Here is a 23,142-nt window from a genome sequence, read left to right on the forward strand (position 1 = left end):
AATATTCGGCTTAATTAAAAACTTTGATACAAGCTTTTTATTTTTAATTAAGTTCATAAATTTTTTAATTGATAGACATCATTTAAAATATATTTATAAAACAAAAATTAATTTCAATTTGATGACTGTATTTTAAAATTTAAAAAAAAACTGATTTACCTTCATATTACAAGTATTTACACTGAGATTTGATAAGAATAAATTTACTTGATGATTAAAAAAAAAAATCCGCTACAAGAAACAAAAATAAAAAAACAAAAATTTATAAATTAAAACAATTGACAATTAACGTTTAAAAATTATTAAAGAAAAAAAAAAATAAACAAATAAATAATTAACAGCAAGTGTTTTAAATAAATTAGTTGATAAATTTTTCATTAAGATTTAAGAATATATAACATCAACATTGTTAGTCCAATACCCAGGTATAATTTTAAGAGTATTATAATAATTTTCTTTTGTCCACCATGAATACGAATTCATATAAAATAAATGATTATAATGATAAATGCCTCTTTTTTTAAAAAAAATTTTCCAATATCTATCTAGATATTTTCGACTTCCATTAGTATTTTCTAGTTTATAAATAATATCAAGATGTAATTTGAACGAACAACAAACATCTTCGAAAGGAAAACCCTCACGTGAATGACCAAGATATTCAATTCCAGTTTCACAGATATTTTGATTGTTACTTTTAATATCAATACGAGTTGAAAAATATCCTACTGCCTCGGATAACTCTGATATCATTGCGTAACATTCTTGCACAGGTTCATTATTTTGTTGAACGATATATATTTCTTTTGTATTGTTTGAATTTAATGAGCAATTATTTGAAATTAAATTTATTGGAACTCCTTGTGTTTCTATAAAAATTAAAAATAAAAAAAAATTATTTATAATATTTTATAATTAAACTCTCTTTTACTTCAAAATGTTTTTTGTTTTTTAATTTGGAAATTAACTTACCGAAAGAAAAGTTGAATAATAAAAAAAATAGAAACAAATTTTTATACATTTTTTTTTTTCGTTTTTAATGAAAGTGCTTAGATTTATTTTTAAATTTTTTTAGATAGTGGTGACTGTGTAATTAGTATCAGAACTTCTTGCTTATATACCTTGTGAAGTTGTGGATTATTCATTTATGACGTATTTTTTTTTATAAAAAAAATAATTATGATCGACACGCGTGGCTTGGATTGAGAAATACTCATAATTTTTTTTTGTAGAATAAACAAAAAAAAAGTTAAAAATAATTTATAATTGAAAAGATAACGAGTATTTTTTTATTTAATATTTATAAAGCCTTGAGTTCGTATAAGGATAAAAAAAATTATTAAAATTAAAATAAAACACCTTGAGATATTTTTGTGTTTCAAATAAATCATAAAGTTATTTTTCAATAGAAAAAACGGAAAAAAAGAATGAATTTATACACGAGGCATATGTTTGTTGAAAAAAAAAAAATTTCATTGATAAAGAAAAAATATCATTGTATATTCAATAGCTCGAAAAAAATTTAAGTATAATATATTCATTTTTTATTTGATTAACTAAAGTAAATAATACATTTTTTTTTCCTCAAAAAAATTATATAAAAAATTTAAAAATCATGTATTCTTAAAAAGAAATAAATAATTAAATTTTTTTTTTTTTATTTTAATCATTTTAAATTAATCAAGATGGTTGTTAATTTTTTTTTTATAAAAAAAAAAAAAAAAAAATGACTCAATTTTACAGCGCAAATTACGATATTTAAAAAAAAATAATTTAAAAAATTTTTAAATTTAAAATAATTAATAAATAATTAATTGTTTTTTCTAAAAAAATTTACAAGCTAAAAATAATTTTATTTCATCATTTACCTTTTTTTATTATTCGTAAATTATAAAAAAAAAAAATCGTTGAATTTTTACTGTATAAAATAATGTATATATTTTCAAATTTAAAAATCATATTTTTTCTTTTTACAAACATTTGGATTGGTAAACTAACCCAACCAAACTTAACAAGCAAAAATATACATGTCATATAAAATTCTTTGATACGATCATATATATTTTTAGATTCCATATCAAATTGCAAAGCAACTATATAGCTTTGACATACGGGAATTGGTTATTTTATTTTCCAACCAGTTTTCAAGATTTACTTACACATTCTACCTTTTTTTTTTCCTTTTTTTTTCAATTTTACTTTATCTAATATATGTTTATACACATATATATATTTATATTTCCCTTGAGATTTTCATCAAATAAAAAAAACGCATCAATTCCATCGTACTTTATCAAACGAACCCTTAAAATATCATCTAGAATTTCTTATATTCATTCGTGTGTTGTCGTCATCGTTTTAGTCAAATAAACTAGAGAAGAAAATTCGACCTCACTCGTACGTGCACGATTATTTTCTTAAGTAAATATCGTTTATCCCATTCCATTGACAAATTTTCCTTCATCCATAGCTCAATTCATTTCTAAAATGTGCCATAGATGAGGATATGTATAATCTATTTCAATTTAAAATGCATGAGAAAATTGAAATTCATTACTCATTTTCAACACGACTCTTCAACAACACTTGGTAAATATTTAAATTAATGTAAACAATTATATTTTATTTATCATCAATAAATATTTTTGCAATTATTTTCAAGTATTTATTTAGTTCAAATAAATATTAATGAAATAAATTAAAAAATAAACTTACCAGTAACTTTAATTTCATATGGCAATTGTGCACGCCATGCATCTTGAAGTTTTCTATCTGGTGCAACACAACGATATTCACCAGCATCTTGATAAACAACTCTATCAAGTGATAGTGTACCTGGACCACCAGCTGGATCCATACCTGGTCCACGACCCCAACAACCACCGTCACATTCAAGTGTTACAGCACCACCAATTTGTACTTCCATTTTTCTCGAATCTGTTGCTTCACCATTTAATGCTTCAGCTTCTCTTTCATATTCTGGATTTGCTGTTGATACAAAATTTAAATAGACATTATCATTTATCATAATAATCAATTGTTGTATTGATTATTTAAATTCAAATAATCATGAAATTATTCATCAAAAAAGCTTTGATGATTGATCATAAATTTCTACTTCGAAATAAATATTAAAAATAATATATTTTCGAAATTTTTATGTAAAAATTGTAGCGCAGTTATTTATTAATACAATTTGAATATTTTTTTTCTACTTGAGTGGAGGAATAATCTAAATAATTTGTGAATAATGCATTAATATGTAAAGGATTCATTGGAATATGAGAATTTCATGAAGACAAATGTAAGAAATGATTGGTAATTTATTGTTTGCTGAATAGTCCATTGAACACGTGCCAAATATATACGTCTATTTGGAATCAACGAACGTTGTTGTGTGTGTATTCAAGATTAGCTCTCTTGTGCACCAAACATGATCACTTTGAAATATCATATATGTATGCTTAGCAATGTCGTGACTCTCTATATTGTCCACGTGATATACTCATGTGACTTGATTGTTCATGTCGTATCTATATATGAGTAATATAAGTCTCATTTGAAATGTATGTATTGTTTGACACAAGCATATCAAGTTCACTGGTCACGTAGATAAACTTTGGCGTATTGTATTTCTTTCAAGTTTTTGGAAGTGACACGATTATGCTTATTTGAGAATGGTAATTGTCTTTAACAACTGCCAACACTAAATTATAAATTTATTATTATTTTTTCTAGCTCCAGTGAAAATATTTCTATGGATTTTCTTTAGTGATTAGAATGAAATTAAATTGTAAAAACAGAAAGATGTAAAGAGCTAAAAAATTTTATATAAAAGCTAAAAGTTCTTATGTTAAATAATTAAAAATGATTTTATTTGTTGATTTAGTATTGTTTTACAATTGATCTACAAGTGTTACAATTGCATTGTCAAAAATAAAAATTATTTGGTGTTTAGGGCAAATACTTCCTAGCATAGAACAAGGGTAGGCTTTGCATACACTTGTTGTATGCCAAGAAGTATTTGCCCCAGACACCAAGACGATCAGTCGCTCTTCTATGTGACGACTCAATCTTGAACTATTTACCAATGATCAATTGATATTATTTTGAAATTATGGTATTGTGATTGTTCCGTAACAGGACTCGAACCAAATATTATTTGCACCAATGGCCGGGTTCTTGCTGACTTAACCACGATAGAGCATAACCACATCTCTACTAAACATAAATATCAATTACATCGAATCTATATCTTCATTATTTTTGAAAAATATTACATTTATTATTATTTTTTCTAGCTCCAGTGAAAATATTTCTATGGATTTTCTTTAGTGATTAGAATGAAATTAAATTGTTATCTGATGGATGTAAAGAGCTAAAACATTTTATATGAGAAATAAAAATTCTCATGTCAAATAATTAAAATTGATTTTATTTGTTGATTTATTATTGTTTTTGTATTGTTTTACAATTGTTTTACGAGTGTTAAAATTGCATTGTCAAAAATAAAAATTTTTTGGTGTTCAGGGCAAATACTTCCTTGCATAGAACAAGGGTGGACTTTGCGTCTCCACTTGTTCTACGCCAAGAAGTATTTCCCCTTAACACCTAGATGATCAATCCCATGACATATGTGATTTAAGCCGAATTATTGTCATATGATAATTCGAATTTGAACGATTTGAATGCACAGCAAAGAAATGATAATACGATGGTATTTATCTCTTTTATTTAATTGATTGATTTGTGATGACCTGTTTCGAACCAGACATGTTTAGATTTGATGGCTAAGTGCTTACTGACTTAACCACGAGGTGACATTATCATTCTCTACTAAACATAAATATCAATTACATCAAATCTATCATCTTCGTTATATTTTTAAAAAATATTACATTTATTATTATTTTTTTTAGCTCCAGTGAAAATATTTTTATGGATTTCTTTAGTGATTATAATAAAATTAAATTGTTGTCTGATAAACAGAAGGATGTAAAGAGCTAAAAAATTATAGATAAAAATTAAAAATTCTCATGTTAAATAATTAAAATTGATTTTATTTGTTAATTTGTTATTGTATTGTTTTACAATTGTTTTACAAGTGTTACAATTGCATTGTCAAAAATAAAAATTTTTTGGTGTTCAGGGCAAATACTTCCTTGCATGGAACAAGGGTGGACTTTGCGTCTCCACTTGTTCTACGCTAGGAAGTATTTGCCCTTAACATCAAATAATGCAATTGTAACATCCCAAATATATATATATTGCAAGAATTATTTTAATTGTAGACTCATTCGCTGCACGAATTATGTAACATTGCTTCATATATGAAGCAATATGTTGAATAATATATACAGTACGGGATTTGAACCCAAAATGACATCAATGCATGGCAGAGTGTCTGTCGACTTAACCACGATATAACATAATCACATTTCTATTAAACATAAATATCAATCACATCGAGTCTATCATCTTTATTATATTTTTAAAAAATATTATATTTATTATTATTTTTTCTACTCCCAGTGAAAATATTTCTACGAATTTCTTCAAATTATACTCATTTTTTTTTGTATATTTTTCGCATCAATCTGGAATTGAATCACAAAAAAATCCTAGAGAAATATTTTTCTAACGAATAAATTTAAAAATGAAAATATTTTCACGAGCTATTTTTCCAGATCAATTTCGGAAAAGTATACGGAGAAAAACCAGCAATGATTACAGAATAATTATCTACAGAAAAAAATAGAAAAAATATTTTTAATTTATATTTTTTTCTTTAATCTTTTGTCGTGATAATTTTGATTTTTTTTTTTTTTCTGTTCAAAGTGTATGTGTTTTATCGATCCATAATTTCAATTCAAGCTCACTTGCTTTTGTTAAATATTGAGAGAAGATATTATGTATATAACATGTAGAGTATATATAAAGTTGGTAAAGAGAAGAAGACACTCGGTGTGAAGACGCGACAAAAAGTTATAGAAGCAGAAGACTAAAGTTTGATGTGCAACGTAGGTAGATAAAAGAAAAAAAAAAAAAACCAAACAAATACAACTTTCGTTAGATGAAAAAACAAGAAAAAAAAAACACCTATTGAGGTGGCCAACTGAATTCCCAGAGTCATATCAACAGTCTGCTGCAAAATTCATCAAACATAACCTAAATGACATTTTTTTTTTTCTTTGTAATTCTCTTTTTCATCTTGAAAAATACGAGAAAACACATCATACCTAAAACAAAGACAAATGATACTTTATGTTTTTTTTTTCATTTGCAAAATTCCTGCAGCAAAAAAATGCACATTTTTTTGCTAGATTTATCATTTAGAGATTTTTTATTTAATGTTACTTTGGATGATGATAAAATGATGATAAAATTGTGCAAAAAAAAAGAAATAACACTTTTATTTTTGTCATTAATAAATCCATTAATTATTTTTAATTTGCGTTAAACATTAATCAACCGTTTGATAATATGAAAAATTATAATAATAAAAGCTGACCTCACTCACTCTCTTTGCCTCTCTCGGTCTATTTGAAATTGTTGTTTGTAAAATGATAGAGAATGGATAATCCGTTTGATTTGAACATGACACTGAAGCGTGTAATCGATGATTACTATAGGAATGGGTAAAGTTTATGGGGTTTAAAACAGGCTAAATTGTGGAGAGATTAGGTGATCGGAAACTGGCAAACCCGGATGATGATGGGGCCAAGCGTCGACATAGGGGGATTGCATGTTTGGATAAGGTGTTGAGAGATGTTGATAACAGAGTGAGATGATGATATGAGAAATATAGTCAATATGTATATGAAGAGGGACAACTATGATAGGGTAGAAATATGAGAGTGGTTTTAGTAGAATGAGAAAATTTTCCAGTGCAAGTTAGCATAGAGGGTTCACCAAAAACACCAGATGGCCTGTATATATGAAAATCTTGTTATGTAGAGTTTAACCGTACACGAAGGAAATTTGCAAATTTTCATAACTACGATTCGCGGAATAATTTCCGGATGGCTGAGCTGTTTCCTCCCTTGACAAATCATCGTTGTGGTTTCCTATTATCGAGAATACATATCTAATTCCTTTGGCAAATTCAGCATTAGAACTTGTCATTTGATGTGACGTTATTTTAATAGGAAGGATGCTACAACTATATCATTTATTTCCGTCATTTTAATTATAATATTTATAAATAAATTAACAAATAAATTAATGGAAAAAATAAATAAACTAACAAGCTATTACTATTAATAAAAAAAAAGTATTTCTTGTAAATTTTTTGCTTTAATTTTTAACAATTCATAAATAAAATAAAATAAATTAAATTTCAATTTTTAATTATTAAATTAATTATTTTCCATATTGAAAATTAATTTTCAGGATTTTGTTTATTTAATTAATTTAAAATGATATATGGGTAATTTTAAATTATTTAAAATTAATTTAATAACAATAATAATTTGTTGAATAAATGGAAAAAAATTTATGTAAATTGTAAATAAATGTAAATGATAATAAAAAAATTAAAAATAATATAAAGTAAAAGCTTTTTTATATTTTTTAAATAATTTTATTATCATAAATAATGTTGTACTTACGTCTAACATAAAGAAAATATCCAATGCTGTCAAATATACCAAGTGGATGTCTCGTAAAACATTTGTACCAACCACTGTCGTTTTTACTTATCTTTGTGAAGTTCAACCAACCATCTTCGCTTTGTTCCACTGGTGGTGACCCATTGTCTACAACATAAACGAATCTTTATTACCAAGGGCACTCATAAAATTTTTTCAAACAAAGTACACACAGCATTTTCAGATTTTTTTTATTTTTTCATTTTTTACTTTTTCATCTCTCTATGGAGTCACTTTTCATTCCATTTTTTTTCTTTATATATATTTTTTTTTTTTTGCTCTTCATTTTAACGTTCTTCAGTATAGACATTAACATGATGAAAATGACATCTGGCTTTTTTTATTGACCATTATTACTGATACATTTTAAAGTTTAAAAAATTATTCAATTTTTTTTTTTTTTTTTTTTTGTGGTTGGAGATGAAAAACAAAGAGTAAAATATTTAATGGCTTATGTTGTAAAGCTGACAGAACAAGTTGAACAAAAAATATATTTTAAAATACAAAATTTTTTTATTTAATTTTTGTATTATTTATTGATTATCCATAAAATAATTTAAAATTTCATTGAATAAAATGAATTGATAATTTACTGTCGTTGTCATTATATTATTTTTAATTTTTAAATTGAATTTTAAAGATTTAACATTTGTTTTTTTGTATTTTTTATTTATTCATGTATAATCGTAATAAAAAATGCAAAATAAAATTCAATTTTGTACATTTAAATATGAATAATTTATGTTAAATTTTTAAAATGATTTAAATGTAATTTTTTAACTTGATAATTAAATATTTTTAGCTTCAAATTGATCACAGTTTTGTCATTTTGATTTGCAACAAACAATTTATACAAAATTCAATTTTTTGTATATTTTTTGTGTAGAAAAGTTTCGAAACATTATAGATGTATATAAGAAAAAACTAGAGTATGTATAAAATGTTTTTGTGGATGGTAAAATACTCGAAAGTTTATATAAGCTAAAGATTTACTCAATTTTAAGAAAAGATAGGTTTGTGTATTTGGCCTTTAGAGAAATCCAAGCCGCTTTGTCACAGATGATGCAGAATACCATCGTGACTTGGCAAAAGAGCAAAAAACATTTTATATTTTTTTCATATTTTTATTATTTTATTTTAACGGAACTTGTTATCCCTTAGTTTCGACCAATTTGGCTAAGAAACAAATGATGCAAATATTTTTTTAACAAAATTGTATTTTTAAGTTTTTCCTTTTTTTTTTAGTATGGATATTTTGAATGTTAAAAAGTTTTAAAATTTAACAGTTAATAGCTGCAAATATTGTAAGACAATTCATAAAATTATCCTACATTTTTTGCCAAATATTTTAGGCTTTAAAAAATAATAATATTAATGATTAATTCAAATTGAATTTGTCATAAATTTAAATTACATTTTACAGTTAAAATTTATTAATAATAATTTTCTTAAAAAAAAGAAAACAATAGCTTTAATAAATTAATTTTTTTGTTTAATTACAAAGCTTTAATGTTGACTTTGTTAAAAAAATTAACAATTGAAAAATTATAATAATTGATGCCTGACAATGGATCGAAAAAAAGAAAAAAGAAAATATTTTTTTCAAAATGAAAATATAAATTTAACCAGAGAAAATATTCGAGTCAAGAATTGTCAAAGCTGCTTAAAATATGTCAAAGGTTTTTCTTTTTTTTTTCATGTATATATAATACACATGAACGGATATTTTATGAGTGCCTTTGTGAACAATGAGAGCCCATATTTGAAGTTATTTTACTGTCCTACATATAGCTTGTATATTTGGATAATTCAAAGACCTTTGAAAAATATAAAAAGAAAATATATTTAATATATATTTATCATTTTACATCATTTTTCAAATAACGTAATTTTTTTTCCCTTTGTGTATTGTATTTTATTATCACTAAAAAAGAAAAGCTTTGATAAGCCAGAAAAATATAATAAATTATGTTTATATCCAGTTGAATTGAAAGTTATTTTTTTTTTTTAAATGAGGAAAAAAAAATCTGGAGGATTAAGTTTTGAACAAGGATTTAAAAAAAAAAATATAAATTGTTCTTTTTTTTGTTTTTAAAATTATTCGGTAACTTACCACGTTGCCATATGGGTAAGCTCGTTGGATTACTATCCACTTCACATTTTAAACTGAGAGATATCCCTTCAGTAACTGGAATACCAAAACCAGGTATTCGCGTTATTGCAAATGATGGAGTATCTGAAACAAAATATAAAAAAAAACAAATAATTGTAATGGAATTTTCAATCTTAATAAATGACATTTTTAATGTTTATTTTATTTTTTTCATGTTTGAAAAATTAAAAATATACAAGATTAATGGAGAGTGGTTCAGTGGAGATTAATTATAATGATATTCATGAAATAATAAAGTCATTTTATTTAAATAATTCTAGAGAGAATCTTATCCAATTTACTGTGAAATATTTTTAATTAAAAAGTGATTTTTTTTTATTATTTTTTTCATTTGGTCATTTAACTTGAAGAATTAATAGGAAAAAAAAAAACTTCAATCAAGATTGTGTCTGTATTTTTATTTTATTTTCAGGAGGGTATATTTTTTTTTTTTTTTTTATTTAATAGAGTGTAGCGAATAAATGTGGCTTGTCGTGATTAGAACGAAATTAAATTGTTGTCTGATAAGCAGGAGGATGTAAAGAGCTAAAAAATTTTATATAAAAATTAAAAAATGCTCATGTTAAATAATTAAAATTGATGGTATTTATTGATTTAGTATTGTTTCACAATTGTTTTACAAGTGTTACAATTGCATTGTCAAAAATAAAAAAATTTTTTTGGTGTTCAGGGCAAATACTTCCTTGCATAGAACAAGGGTGGACTATGCGTCTCCACTTATTCAATGCCTAGAAGTATTTGTCCCAAACAACAGGATCCATTGCTGTAGTGACAGTTCTTGTTGTAGTGGAATGATTTTTTTATCAACAGGTACGTAGACTAATATACATGATCCCTTTAAATAGTAAGTGAGCCACAGCACGCAAACTACATATGTTTATACCATACAGGATTCGAACCCGATGTAATTGTTACGTATAGTCAGTTGCTTGCTGACTTAACCACGATGGAACATAGTCACATCTCTACCAAACATAAATATCAATCACATCGAATTGACATCTTCATAATATTTTTGAGAAGATATTTGAATTACATTCAAAATAAATAAAAATAACATTTAAATTTAGGCTCACTTTACATGAGTTTTTTATATAAAAATACAAAAATATATTTAAATTATTTTTTAGCTAATAATTTACCCTATATGTATAATTCATAAATTTATTTTGAATATAAGATGAATTTATCATATTGGAACACAACTAATCTTTTTATTTTTAAACATTTAGAATGTCCCAATTGCATAGTCAAAGAAAAAAAAAAAAATTTTTGGTGTTGAGGGTAAATACTTCCTTGCATAGAACAAGGGTGGACTATGCGTCTCCACTTATTCCATGCCTAGAAGTATTTGCACCAAACACCAAGATCCATTGCGATATCTATCTTGCTGGCATTGCAATTGACTCCTCGCATCCATTAGCTGATATAAGAGACATGAAAACTTCATCCGCTTACGCTATCGCGTATATATATAGGACTCGATCCTGGAATTGGATGTGCCAATGACCGGTCACTAGCTGACTTAACCACGGTAGAACATAATCACATCTCTACTAAACATAAATATAAATCACAACGAATTGACATCTTCATAATAGTTTCAATAGAATATTTAAATTACATTTCAAACAGATGAAAATTTTATTTGAAATAAATATAAAACATATTTAAATTTGGGCTGACTAATTATAATTATAATTCGTCACTTTAAATAAATTTTTTATATATAAATACAAAAAATATATGTAAAAACTATTTTTTAGCAAAATAATTTATCCAATTCAATTCATATATTCATTTTGAATATAATATAAATTTATAATATCGGATTTTCATTCACTCACTTATTTTCTTTTTTTTTCTTTGTAATTGCTTGAAACTTGTATAAAGCTTTGAGAAATAAAAAAAAAAAAATCAAGTACATGAGCTTTTATTTTAGTATGAGAGGACAATAATATTATAGCTCTAAAATATTTTGGTTTAATAAAGGCAACTGCATATCTTTTATTGTTATCGCACAAACTCGCATATATCGTTTACCATGAGGACAATGTGGAAACTACAATATTGTTAAGACTTTTTCAAACAATAGCGATTCCATAAAATGATAAGAATTATACACTGTTATATGAATTTCGATTACACAATCAATAGAATTCATGGTAAATATTTTATTACAACTTTAATTGGATTCTCTTGTATATTTTTCATTCAATGAACCTCATTTATTTTTTTTTTACTCCCAAATTATATCCTCTGTTTTTATTATTTTTCTTTTTTTTTTTATGCTGAATAAATTGACCTCAACGGCCATTATCTCAAGCCTAAAATTTGCAAATTGTCGAGAAAAGTCAAACTTTAACTTTTCAAAGTCTTTATCCTGAAAGATTCAAGTTTACTTAATGTTTTTTTTTTTTTTTCTTCTTACCAATATTCAACGTTGAAAAGAACCAAGTAAAATTGGTTTCAAAGTTATACTAAATTTTTCTTTTTTTAATTTAATGACTACAGAATATTTATGAGCCATGATGATATATAAATTAATTTTTTTTCATTCTACCATAATAAAGCTATAAAATATTTTACATTTTCAATATTAAAAAAAATTTTTATATTTAAAAAAACAAGAATATCCATCTCAGAAATTTTTCATTGTTTCCTAAAATTATTTTTGTCTAAAAAAAAAAATGACATTCAATAGAAAAATAAATAAATCTCAACACATGGATATTTTTTTTCCAGCTGACTACGTCCAGAATGATAAAGAAAAATATATATCAAACAATGAGTATTGACGTGAAAAAACAATAGCAACAGCAAGACAAAATAAGACAAAAAAATAAATAAAATAAAGCAATCAAGTGATGCATGTTGCCGACATATAATGCAGATCCAAAAAAAAGTTAAAAAAAAGCAAACTTATAACATTGTAAAACACAGAAAAAAGGACCAAAAAAAAAAAAAAAAAAAAATAGAATGAGATATAATTGTGAACAGCAGAGTGACATATTCTCTGATTTTATTCTGAATTTATTTTTCTAGATAAGCAAAGGTGTGAGAAGCTCGGACAGAAGAAAATTCGTTGTCCTTTTAATGAAGTGCCGTACACACGCCATTCTTTTTATACGTGACAACATAAAAAATAGAAAAAAAAAAAAAAAAAACATCAAGGACTTTTTCAACACCTATGTAAAATATATTTTTTTATTTAAATTGTAATTATGTGTTTCTACTGCAGATAGTTTATGTAAATAAAATAAAAATGTGCCAAGTTAACTGACAAATGAATTTCACGGTGAATTTTCAGGAGAATTGGATTTACTTGCTAGAATGAGAAGAAATAAAAAAAAAAAATTTATGAGAGCTTATATTTTGAGTGGGAGGTTGTAGAAAGCTTGAATTGTCATTGTGTAGTTGTCAATAGTGTTGTCGAGGAATTATGTCTAGTTCAGATCGTTGGATTGATTGCACGTGACGAAGCGAGAAATATATGTATACACTGAGGGTTGTACATATTGACGGTTTGTTAACGAGCCACGTCCTGTATAAATTTCGAATGTAAATTTTGAGGTTAGGTGCACCTTATCGAATTGCGTCGACGCAGATTGGTGATCTTCTTGTTGTTTTAGTACTGTTATAATCGATTTTTTTTTTGTTTTTATGTACAGTAGATTTAATGGATTATTGCTATTTTTTTTTAACTTGCAAATTTGTGATTGTCAAATTGACTTGTTCGAAATTGCATATGAGTAATAAATAATTTATAAATGAAAAAAAAAATTTACTAGGAAAATTCAAAATTCTGAATTTGAGAAAATTAAAAATTATAAAAAAAATAAAAATAAATGAAATTAAATACTATAAATTTTAGGATAATAATATTTAGGTTTTGTTAAAATATTAGAGTCGTAATTTCACGAAAAATATCCTTAGAAATTTTTTTTTTCGACAATGATGGCTTGCGGCAAAAAGTACCGAATTTGACTAAAATCTAAAATTGAAAAAAAAAATAAAAATAAATGAAATTAATTTTTCTAACATTCAGGATAATTATATTCAAGTATTTTTTTAAATTTTAGAAGCGTAATATCATGAAATTAACACACGGAAATATTTTTTTTTATTTTACAAACATATGACGTGTATAGCGAAATTTTCAGAGTTTAAGCTGCAAGTCATTCCAAATTTTAAAATTGAAAAAAAAATATAAATACTCAAAATTATGTTCCAAAATTTTTAGGACACTTATATTTAAGTATTTTTTAAATACTAGAAAAATAATTACATGAAAATTATGCCTAGAAATATTTTTTTGGACAATGATGGCTTGCGGCAAAAAGTACCGAATTTGACCAAAATATAAAATCGAAAAAAGAAAAACAAAAATAATTGAAATTAATTTTTCTAACACTCGGGATAATTTTATTTGATCATTTTTTTGAATTTTAGAAGCATAATATCATGAAATTAGCACACGGAAATATTTTTTTTTATTTTACAAAAATATGATCAGTAGCAAAATCTTCGGAGTCAATGCTGCAAGTCATTCCAAATTATAAAAATTGAAAAAAAAAATATAAATACTCAAAATTAAATTTCAAAATTTTCAGAACACTTATATTGAGGTATTGTTTAAATACTAGGAAAATAATTTCACGAAAATTTCACTCAGAAATATTTTTTTTTTTTTAAAAGAATAAAACTAGAAATTAAATTTTCAAAAATAAATTCCCAACATCAAGATAATAATTTGTAACATAAAGATTTACAAACTCGTAAATTTTTATCTTAATAATGTATTTTATAGAGTGATGTATACAGTACATTGATAATGTGAAACGTTAAATATATCGACTCGTTAAAGAAAGACCATAAAGACCAAGTCAAGCAAGAAATTCTTCTGACGAACGAGGGCTCTAGTTTTGTACTTAACGGATTTGAAGCCTAGAGCTATTCTCAAATACAACCAGTACTATCATGCACCAACATAACAACTTCAAATTGGTATTATAAACTTTAGCTACACACATAAACACACACACAAATTTACAGTAGTTTAATTAAGATCAATGCCGTAATAAAAAACAAAAAAAAAATAATTATAAATTCTAAAATCGTGCAATCCATATTTTCTCAAAATTTATAGTTTTTTTTTTCTTTTTATAATTTACTTCTTTTCTTTTGTAAAATACTGATATTTCGTTATACTTTGACCTCCATTCTCTTTAATGAGAGCGATCTTTCGTACAGGTGTTAAAAAAAAACGAAAAAAAAGTGTTAAAATGGGCGTGGTTATAAATTCAAGTGGACTCAAAAATTTTTTACGAAAAATAATTAATACAAACAAATTATATTAACATACTTCAGAAGCTTTTTTAAATATAAATTAAAATTATATCATAGAAGACCACTGTGCTTTGACCAATTTCCAACATACTTTTTCTAATTTTCATATATTTTTTCTTATTTAAAAAAATATATAAATAATTAACAGAAAAAATGTAATTTTAGCAATTAACTTTTTTCATTTCTTGCCATTTTTTTTTCAAGCTTAAATCGTTAACTTGCCACGTGTGATTTACGTTAAACTATCGTTGTTTTTTTTTTTTCAACTTCAAGATATAATAGTTTAGATTAAGATAGTCATCTTATCTATATACTGTCACTGTCTTTTACTAAAAAGTGAACGGTAATTCAATTACAAGTCTTTCGCTAGTTTTCTTGAAAAATATCACGTACCTATTTTTTATTTATTTTTATTCTTGAGTTTTTCAAGTCTTAACGTGATCGGCAAAAACTCCCTAGGCTCATAAACTTTATCTATCGTCAATAAGATTACTTGTTTTATCATCAAAGAGAGTAGTGTTTTTTTTTTTTTTTTTGTCTCTTTTTAAATTTACAAGCTAATTCAAGTAAACTTTTTTCTTGTCATTTAAAGTTTTTAAATAAACTCGATAAACATAATTATCATAAATTTATTTTTTAATTATAAAAGCTTCATCAGCTAAGAAAAGGTTAATTTTTTTAAATTGAAAAAATTAAACAGAGTTGTTTTGAAGTACTTAGTATGTGTCTAGACAAAATGTTGCAGTGATGTTACAAAATATGTACAGTATCACATTGAAATGACATTACAAATATCCTATATAACTTTTGCATTTTGAGTATTTTTCATCTTGAAGAAATATATACTGAAAGAGAGTGTTAAATGTCACGTTATGCGTTTGAATATGATTGATCGAGTGCAACTTCGTACTTGACATGAATGGTTAAACATATCTACCCACCAAGAGTCTCTTTTTCCCCCTCGATTTTTTTTTTTTTCTGCTTTTTCTCATCTCTATATCTTGGTACTCTATCTATACCTCTCTAGAAATTTATCTCACTCTTTCTCATACTCGAGTTAAACTACCAAGCACGAGTACCTATTCAGCTATAATAAAAAATTTATTGTTTGTGACATTGACGCGTATAACCTACTAAACGATATTCATCCTGATAAAAAAAAAAAAAGAAAAACATTTCTATAAATACATGGATTTTATGTATATCAAAAATTCGTAAAAAAAATATCTATTTTATATTTTTTCCTATTTTTTCCTTCATTCATTACGAATGATTTTTTTTTATTTAAATTTAATAATTATTCGGAAAAAAAAAATGCGAATATCGAATTTTTTGGATGAAAAATAATTTTAAATTAGACGAGATTTGTTTTGTATAAAAATTAATGAATAATACTTGTATTTTTAAATGACAAATTTTATAAAAAAAAAATACTAATGATGATGATGATGATGATAATGATGATGACAACAAGAATAAAAAAATTCCAGATGAAATAAAAAATGTCGCAGTCTTTAACCGAAGCAGTCTATTTTTTTTTTTACTAATTTTTTATTTATTTTTTTTATTTCCAACCTTTCAGTGCTACTATTTACCTCATTCAACTCTTTTTTCTCTTTTTCTGTTTCTCTCATTCTAGTTTCTTGCATTTTCCAAGCACTTGGCGTTTTTGTTCTTACAAGAGTTAATCCTTGTGCTGGCAAGTTTTCCTTAAAACTGCCTAGAAACTTCACCAGACTCTCAACACACATACACACACAATGTATATAAAATATAAGAATAAGAAATTGTAGTATTGGTAAAATGATGGTGTGTTGTTGGTGAAGTAAAAGAGCTATGTAGAATGAGTAAAATGAATATCAGGTAATACTGAGAGAAAACTCGATTGGAATTGTATAAGAGACCTGGAATACTTGCCGCCTGGGAGTTTTCTTGTATAAAATACTCAGAGAAAATAAACTACATCGTATAATGCAAGTCCAAGACATACGCCCCATTCAACCCATCGACCAATTTCATAATGTTAAAAAACTTTTTAATATGTATGTGTCATTGTAAGCTTGAATTTGTGAATCAGACTTAATTAAAATTTCTTGTATATGCTATTGATATTTTCATTATGCATACCTTATTTTCAACTTGTCACGTGTTATCATTCATATACATGTCACATACCATATTATTTTATTTTCTTGTATTTGTAAAGTTTTGTTTTTCATATATTTTATTATTCATATTGTCGTTGTTATTATTTTTATGAAAAAAATTTAATTTAACAACTTGCTGTTATGTTTTTTTGTTTAAAAAAAATTTTTTTCTTTTTAGAATTATTATAGTTGTAATATTTATGAATAATATTTTCATGAATAAATTATAAATGTATTATTTTGTCTCTTTTATTCTAAGCTCAAAGAATATAAATTGATTTTTTTTTTCTTGTTGTATATTTATTTTTATATATAGAAAAATTTAAAAAACATAAATTTAAAAATTTTTTAAAATTTAAAAAATCGTTTTATTTATAAATGATTATATTTTTATGGTGAAAAAAAAAAAATTAAATATGATTATTAATTGAATGATTAAACTTACATTGAACATCAAGAAGAATACTGGCATTCATTGGCATTGGTAGAGTAACATGACGTGCTGTACAAATAATAGTTGCATTATGATGACCTCGTAGTACTTTAAGATGAGCACCACTGTGTCCACCACTACTTGATGGTACAATTGTTAAATTATCAGGTGGTGTTTCTGGTCCATCAAGTGTTGTTTGTGAAAGTATCATTCCCCATGTTAATGTTGATGGTGGATTACCACCCTCAGCAGCACATTCAAGAGCTAAATCAGAACCTTCTTTGACTGGTACAAACTGATTTCCAGCATCCAAACGTCGGCCATCTATCATGAGATAAGTCCCTCGTGGTGCCTCTGAAAATAAAATAGTAAAATTGTAAAATAAAATTTTATAAAGAAGCTTTTATAACAAATTGTACATATCAAATAAATAAATCGCCAAGGTATTTTTTATTCTCAAGTTTCACTGCATGAATATACACAATTTTTTTTTTCTTTTTTTTTACGTTTTGGAATAAAGATACCAAGAAAATTGTATGGCTGACATTGTTTAAGACAAATCATTGTTTCATCTACTTGACAACGTGATGTACATGTCAAATTTTCTATACAAATTTGTATACAACAAAAATAATGAAAGGAAAAATAAAATTAAATTAAAAGAAAAATCATAAAACAAAGGAAAATTCGAAGATGGTTGAAGGTAGAATGAGAAAAGTATGAAAATTTGTTGGGGGTATGATGTATCCCAGATGAATTGAGGGTAAAACAAGTGACTGAGATATAACTTTTGTGTATATTGGAGCTCTATATTCGTGACCACTTGCTACGGGAATTGTAAACAAAACGACAAAATCTAATCCCATGTGGTATTTTCATATCTACGAGTTACATCAAAAGTCATAAGCTAGAATTGTATTTGTATAATACACCGAAACAAAGTAAAATTATTAATTATTAAAAGTTATCTCGTTGGCTTGATATTCAAATAACTTTTTTGGATTTTTTAATGATAGTTTTTTATTTTTTGTCATTTGAAATTAATTGTATTGATAATTTGTATTAAATTTTAATTTGATTTACAATTTAGTCTAAAAGTTATTGTAATTATTTGAGGAAAAAAAATTAATTCAGGGTTTTTATGAAGATAAAAAGAAAACCACTGGAGCATTTTGAAAGATGGAATTTTTTTTTTTTAATTTACAATGATATGTTCATCTTCAAAAACGAATTACTATTTTGATAATTTAATTTTTATTAATTTTGTATTAATTGTTAATGACAAAGACTAAAAAAAAGCTGTGATTTTAAATTTTTAAATTTGGACAATTTATTTTTTCAAGTGTAGACTGACAAGGACATTCGTTTTTTATTTTCACTGTGGTGTTAACATGACACTGTACTAAATAAAAAAAATCATCTGAGAATATCCTGTGAAATTTTCGAGTCAATTTATTATTCACTTGGAAAGTGATAATAATTATAAAAGAGTAATTTTGTGGCAATAAGTCCATTAGCAATTAACAATAGCCACGCAATTCTAATAATAAAAAAGCGTATCTTCGTAGATATGAGCTTTTTCTTTCATTATATTTTCTACGACAAAAGCTGCTGTGTTATTTTATTCATTTATTCATTTGTAATAGCTTGAAACTAGTATGAAGCTTTGAGAAGTAGAAAAAAAATTAATACAAAGCTTTTATTTTAGTATAAGAGGACAATAATAATTATAAAAAGAAAAAGAAATGTAACACGAGCTTTTATAAATTTTTGACTAATATTATTTGCAGTATTTACCTTCATAATATTATTTGAAAAAAACTTCAATCAAGATTGTCTGTACTTTTATTTCATTTTTCAGGGGGGTTAGCTTTTTCTATTTTTTCTTAATTTATTAGAGTGTAGCGAGAAAATGTGGCTGGTCGTGATTAGGACGAAATTAAATTGTTGTCTGGCTAACAGAAGGATGTAAGGAGCAAACAAATTTTATATAAAAATTAAAAATACATACAATTCAAAGTGTTCCAATTGCATAGTCAAAAAAAAAAAATTATTCAGTGCTTAGGGCAAATACTTCCTAGCATAGAACAAAGGTGGGCTATGCAATCGAAGTGTTTCGATTGCATTGTCAAAAAAAAAAAATTATTCAGTGCTTAGGGCAAATACTTCCTAGCATAGAACAAAGGTGGGCTATGCGTCTCCTCTTATTCTCTGCCAAGACGTATTTGCTTCAAACACCAGAGTCATACGTTTTATAATATCACTTCTCAAATTGACTGAAGTAATTAATCATCATTGAATTATTCAAATGGGTACTGTATGACATTAGCGTAAGGTTTCTTTGCATTATTCTTTCGCCTTGTCTGCGAGTAGAACTCAATACGTTTGGACTCAATGGCCGGGTGCTTGCCGACTTAACCACGATAAGACAATCACATTTCTACTAAACATAAATATTAATCACAACGAATCTTATCTTCATAATATTTTAAATGAAATATTCAAATTACATTTAAAATAAATAAAAATTACATATAAATTTGAGCTGAAAATTATAAACATATTTTTATTGCCATTTTATATAAATTTTTCACACATAAAGCTAATTAATATTTTTATAATTCATTTATCTAAATTATATACCGAATTTTCACATATTTATTTTGAATATTAATATAACGAAAATATTTTATATTGGAACACGACTATCCTTATTTCTTTTAAGACATTTTTTGATTAATGATAATAAAAAGATTCTAACTTCACTGACATTGGCATTTTTTTTTATTTGAATAATTTTTTAATTGATAATAACATAAGGACATAATCCCAAAAAATTTATGCAATTTTGTTTTTATAATTTAAATTTATAAAATGAATATATTTTTCTAATCTTTGTTAATTTTTGTTTAAATCATGAACATAATGTGTATGTATTTATTGTTGTTTAAAATTTTTAAAATTATAAAACTTTAACTGCATAATCACTGGGCTTCATTTTATCATTGATAAATATATTTATAAAAAAATATAAATATTCAAGGGACTGTTTTTGTGGTGATAAGTCCTTTTGCAACCCACGATGCTCATAGTAAAAAAACGTATCTTCGTAGATATCAGCCTTTATACTTATATTTTTTTCTACGAAAAATGCCACTGTTTTATTTCGTTTATTCATACATTCGTAATTTCTTGAAACTTGTATAAAGCTTTGAGAAATTAAAAAATAAAAATAAATAAATATATGAGCTTTTATTATGACGCTGAAAGTAGCGTCTAAGTTAGCGTCTAGAAATTAAAAGTACAAGGAACATAGGGGTTTTCTTGGGCCTGGCCCTTAACTTTTATAATCAATTATTATTAAAATAGAGCTATCCTCTTAATTTTTTTTTTATTCAATTTTCTAGGATCTAAGCTAGTTTAGGAAAAATGAATTTTAAAAATTCAAAAAAGGAGTTTTAACTATTTTTATTTTTTTGTCTATGATGGGGTTATCATCGTAATTTTTTTATTAAATTGATTAGATGTAAGCTGTTTAGAAAAAAAATTATAATTTTGAAATGGTCAAGTATGATTTTTATTTTTAATTTTTAATTATTATAGAGTTGAGCTATTCGTAAAGTTTTTAAATATAATTGAGGTAACTGTTTAGAAAATTACATGAAATGTCAGTAGTAGGGTGATTTTAATTATTTTTTGTTTTTTCATATGAGCCACCCTCGTAATTTCTTTCCCTAAACTAGCTTAGATCTTAGACAATTTGATAAAAAAAAAATTACAAGGATGGCTCAACCCCATTATAGACAAAAAAAATAAATACAGTTAAAATACACCCCCTACTCCCTTTTGACCATTTCAAAAATTATAATTTTTTTTTCTCAATTAGCTTAGATTCTAAACAATTTAATGAAAAAAAAATTACGAGGATAGCTCAACTCTATCATAGTTAAAAAAATTAAAAACAGTAGTCGTCGTAGAATCGTATAAATCCACCCTCTACCCCCTTTTGACCATTTCAAAAATTATAATTTATCATAGTTTTTGTATTGTTTTACATACATTTAAAGTGTTCTAATTACATAATCAAAAAAGAAATAAAAATTATTTGGTGTTCAGGGCAAATACTTCCTAGCATAGAACAAGGGATGACTTTCCGTCTCCAGTTGTTCTATGCCAAGAAGTCTTTGTCCGAAACACTGGGTCCTTCTACGTTATAATAATGTGAGTACTATTTGTAATTAAATATTTCACACATCACGGTTTGATATACCTATAATTCATTTTGTTCCAATTCAAGGACAGGACTCGAACTTACGATTTTCACAATAAAGGCCGGGTGCTTGCCGACTTAACCACGATAAGATATACTTACACCTCTACTAAACATAAATATCAACCACAACGAGTCCATATCTCCGATATATTTTTAATAAAATATTTAATTAAACAATTGTTGTTGTTTAAATTACATTAAAAATAAATAATTGATTAATATTTTTGACTAATATTATCTGCAGCATTGACCTTCATATCATTTAAAAAAAAAACTTTAATCAAGATTGTCTGTATTTTTATTTCATTTTTCGAAGAGTTTATTTTATTTTATTTTTTTTTTAGATTTAATAGAGTGTAGCGAGGGAATGTGGCTTGTCGTGATTAAAACGAAATTCAATTGTTGTCTGACTAACAAAAAAATGTGAGAAGCAAAAAAATTTTATGTAAAAACTAAAATTGCTCATGTTAGTTGATTAAAATTGATTTTATTTGATAATTTATTACATAGTTTTTATATTGTTTTACATACATCTAAAGTGTGACGATTGCATAGTCACAAATAAAAAAAATTTTTGGTGTTCAGGGCAAATACTTCCTAGTATAGAACAAGGGTGGACTTTGCGTCTCCACTTGTTCTACACCAAGAAGTGCTTGCCCCAAACACCAGAGACATTTATTAATGTCGCTTTTGTGGGTACATTCCATCAGTCAAATAAACAATCTTGCATCAATTATGATCTTCTCTGCCAATTATTAAAAATAACTTTGAACTGTACTGTTAATTACATGTACTTGTCTTCGGTTCGAACCAACGATGGGTAGGAATCGTGGAGGGAACATAACAAAAATTTACTATATATCGGAACACAACTAATCTTTTTTATTTCAAAACAATTTTTGATTGATAATAGTAAAAAGATTCCAATTTTACAGACATTGGCATAAATAAAAAATCTGAAAATTCAAAGAACTATTTCTGTGGTTATAGGTCTGTTCTCAATTAATAATTCTCACAATGCTAATAATAAAAAAGCGTATCTTCGTAGATATCAGCCTTTTTTTAATTTTATTTTCTACGACAAAAGCTACTGTGTTATTTTATCTATATTCATTCAT

General features: G+C 25.3%; 1 protein-coding gene across 1 annotated transcript in view; it reads right to left on the reverse strand.

Annotated features, from left to right (window-relative positions):
• The window catches only part of LOC122853352, a 145,281-nt gene that overhangs the window by 35,415 nt on the left and 86,724 nt on the right, over positions 1-23,142 (reverse strand). The window contains exons 6-9 of the mRNA XM_044153781.1: positions 17,764-18,105; positions 9,763-9,885; positions 7,611-7,757; positions 2,716-2,988 (exon numbers count right to left, since the gene is read on the reverse strand). Of these exons, the coding sequence (XP_044009716.1) occupies positions 2,716-2,988; positions 7,611-7,757; positions 9,763-9,885; positions 17,764-18,105 (885 nt within the window). The remainder of the gene's footprint in view (positions 1-2,715; positions 2,989-7,610; positions 7,758-9,762; positions 9,886-17,763; positions 18,106-23,142) is intronic.

This window comes from Aphidius gifuensis, linkage group LG3, assembly GCF_014905175.1.
Source record: "Aphidius gifuensis isolate YNYX2018 linkage group LG3, ASM1490517v1, whole genome shotgun sequence".
NCBI classification, from domain to species: Eukaryota; Metazoa; Arthropoda; class Insecta; order Hymenoptera; family Braconidae; genus Aphidius; species Aphidius gifuensis.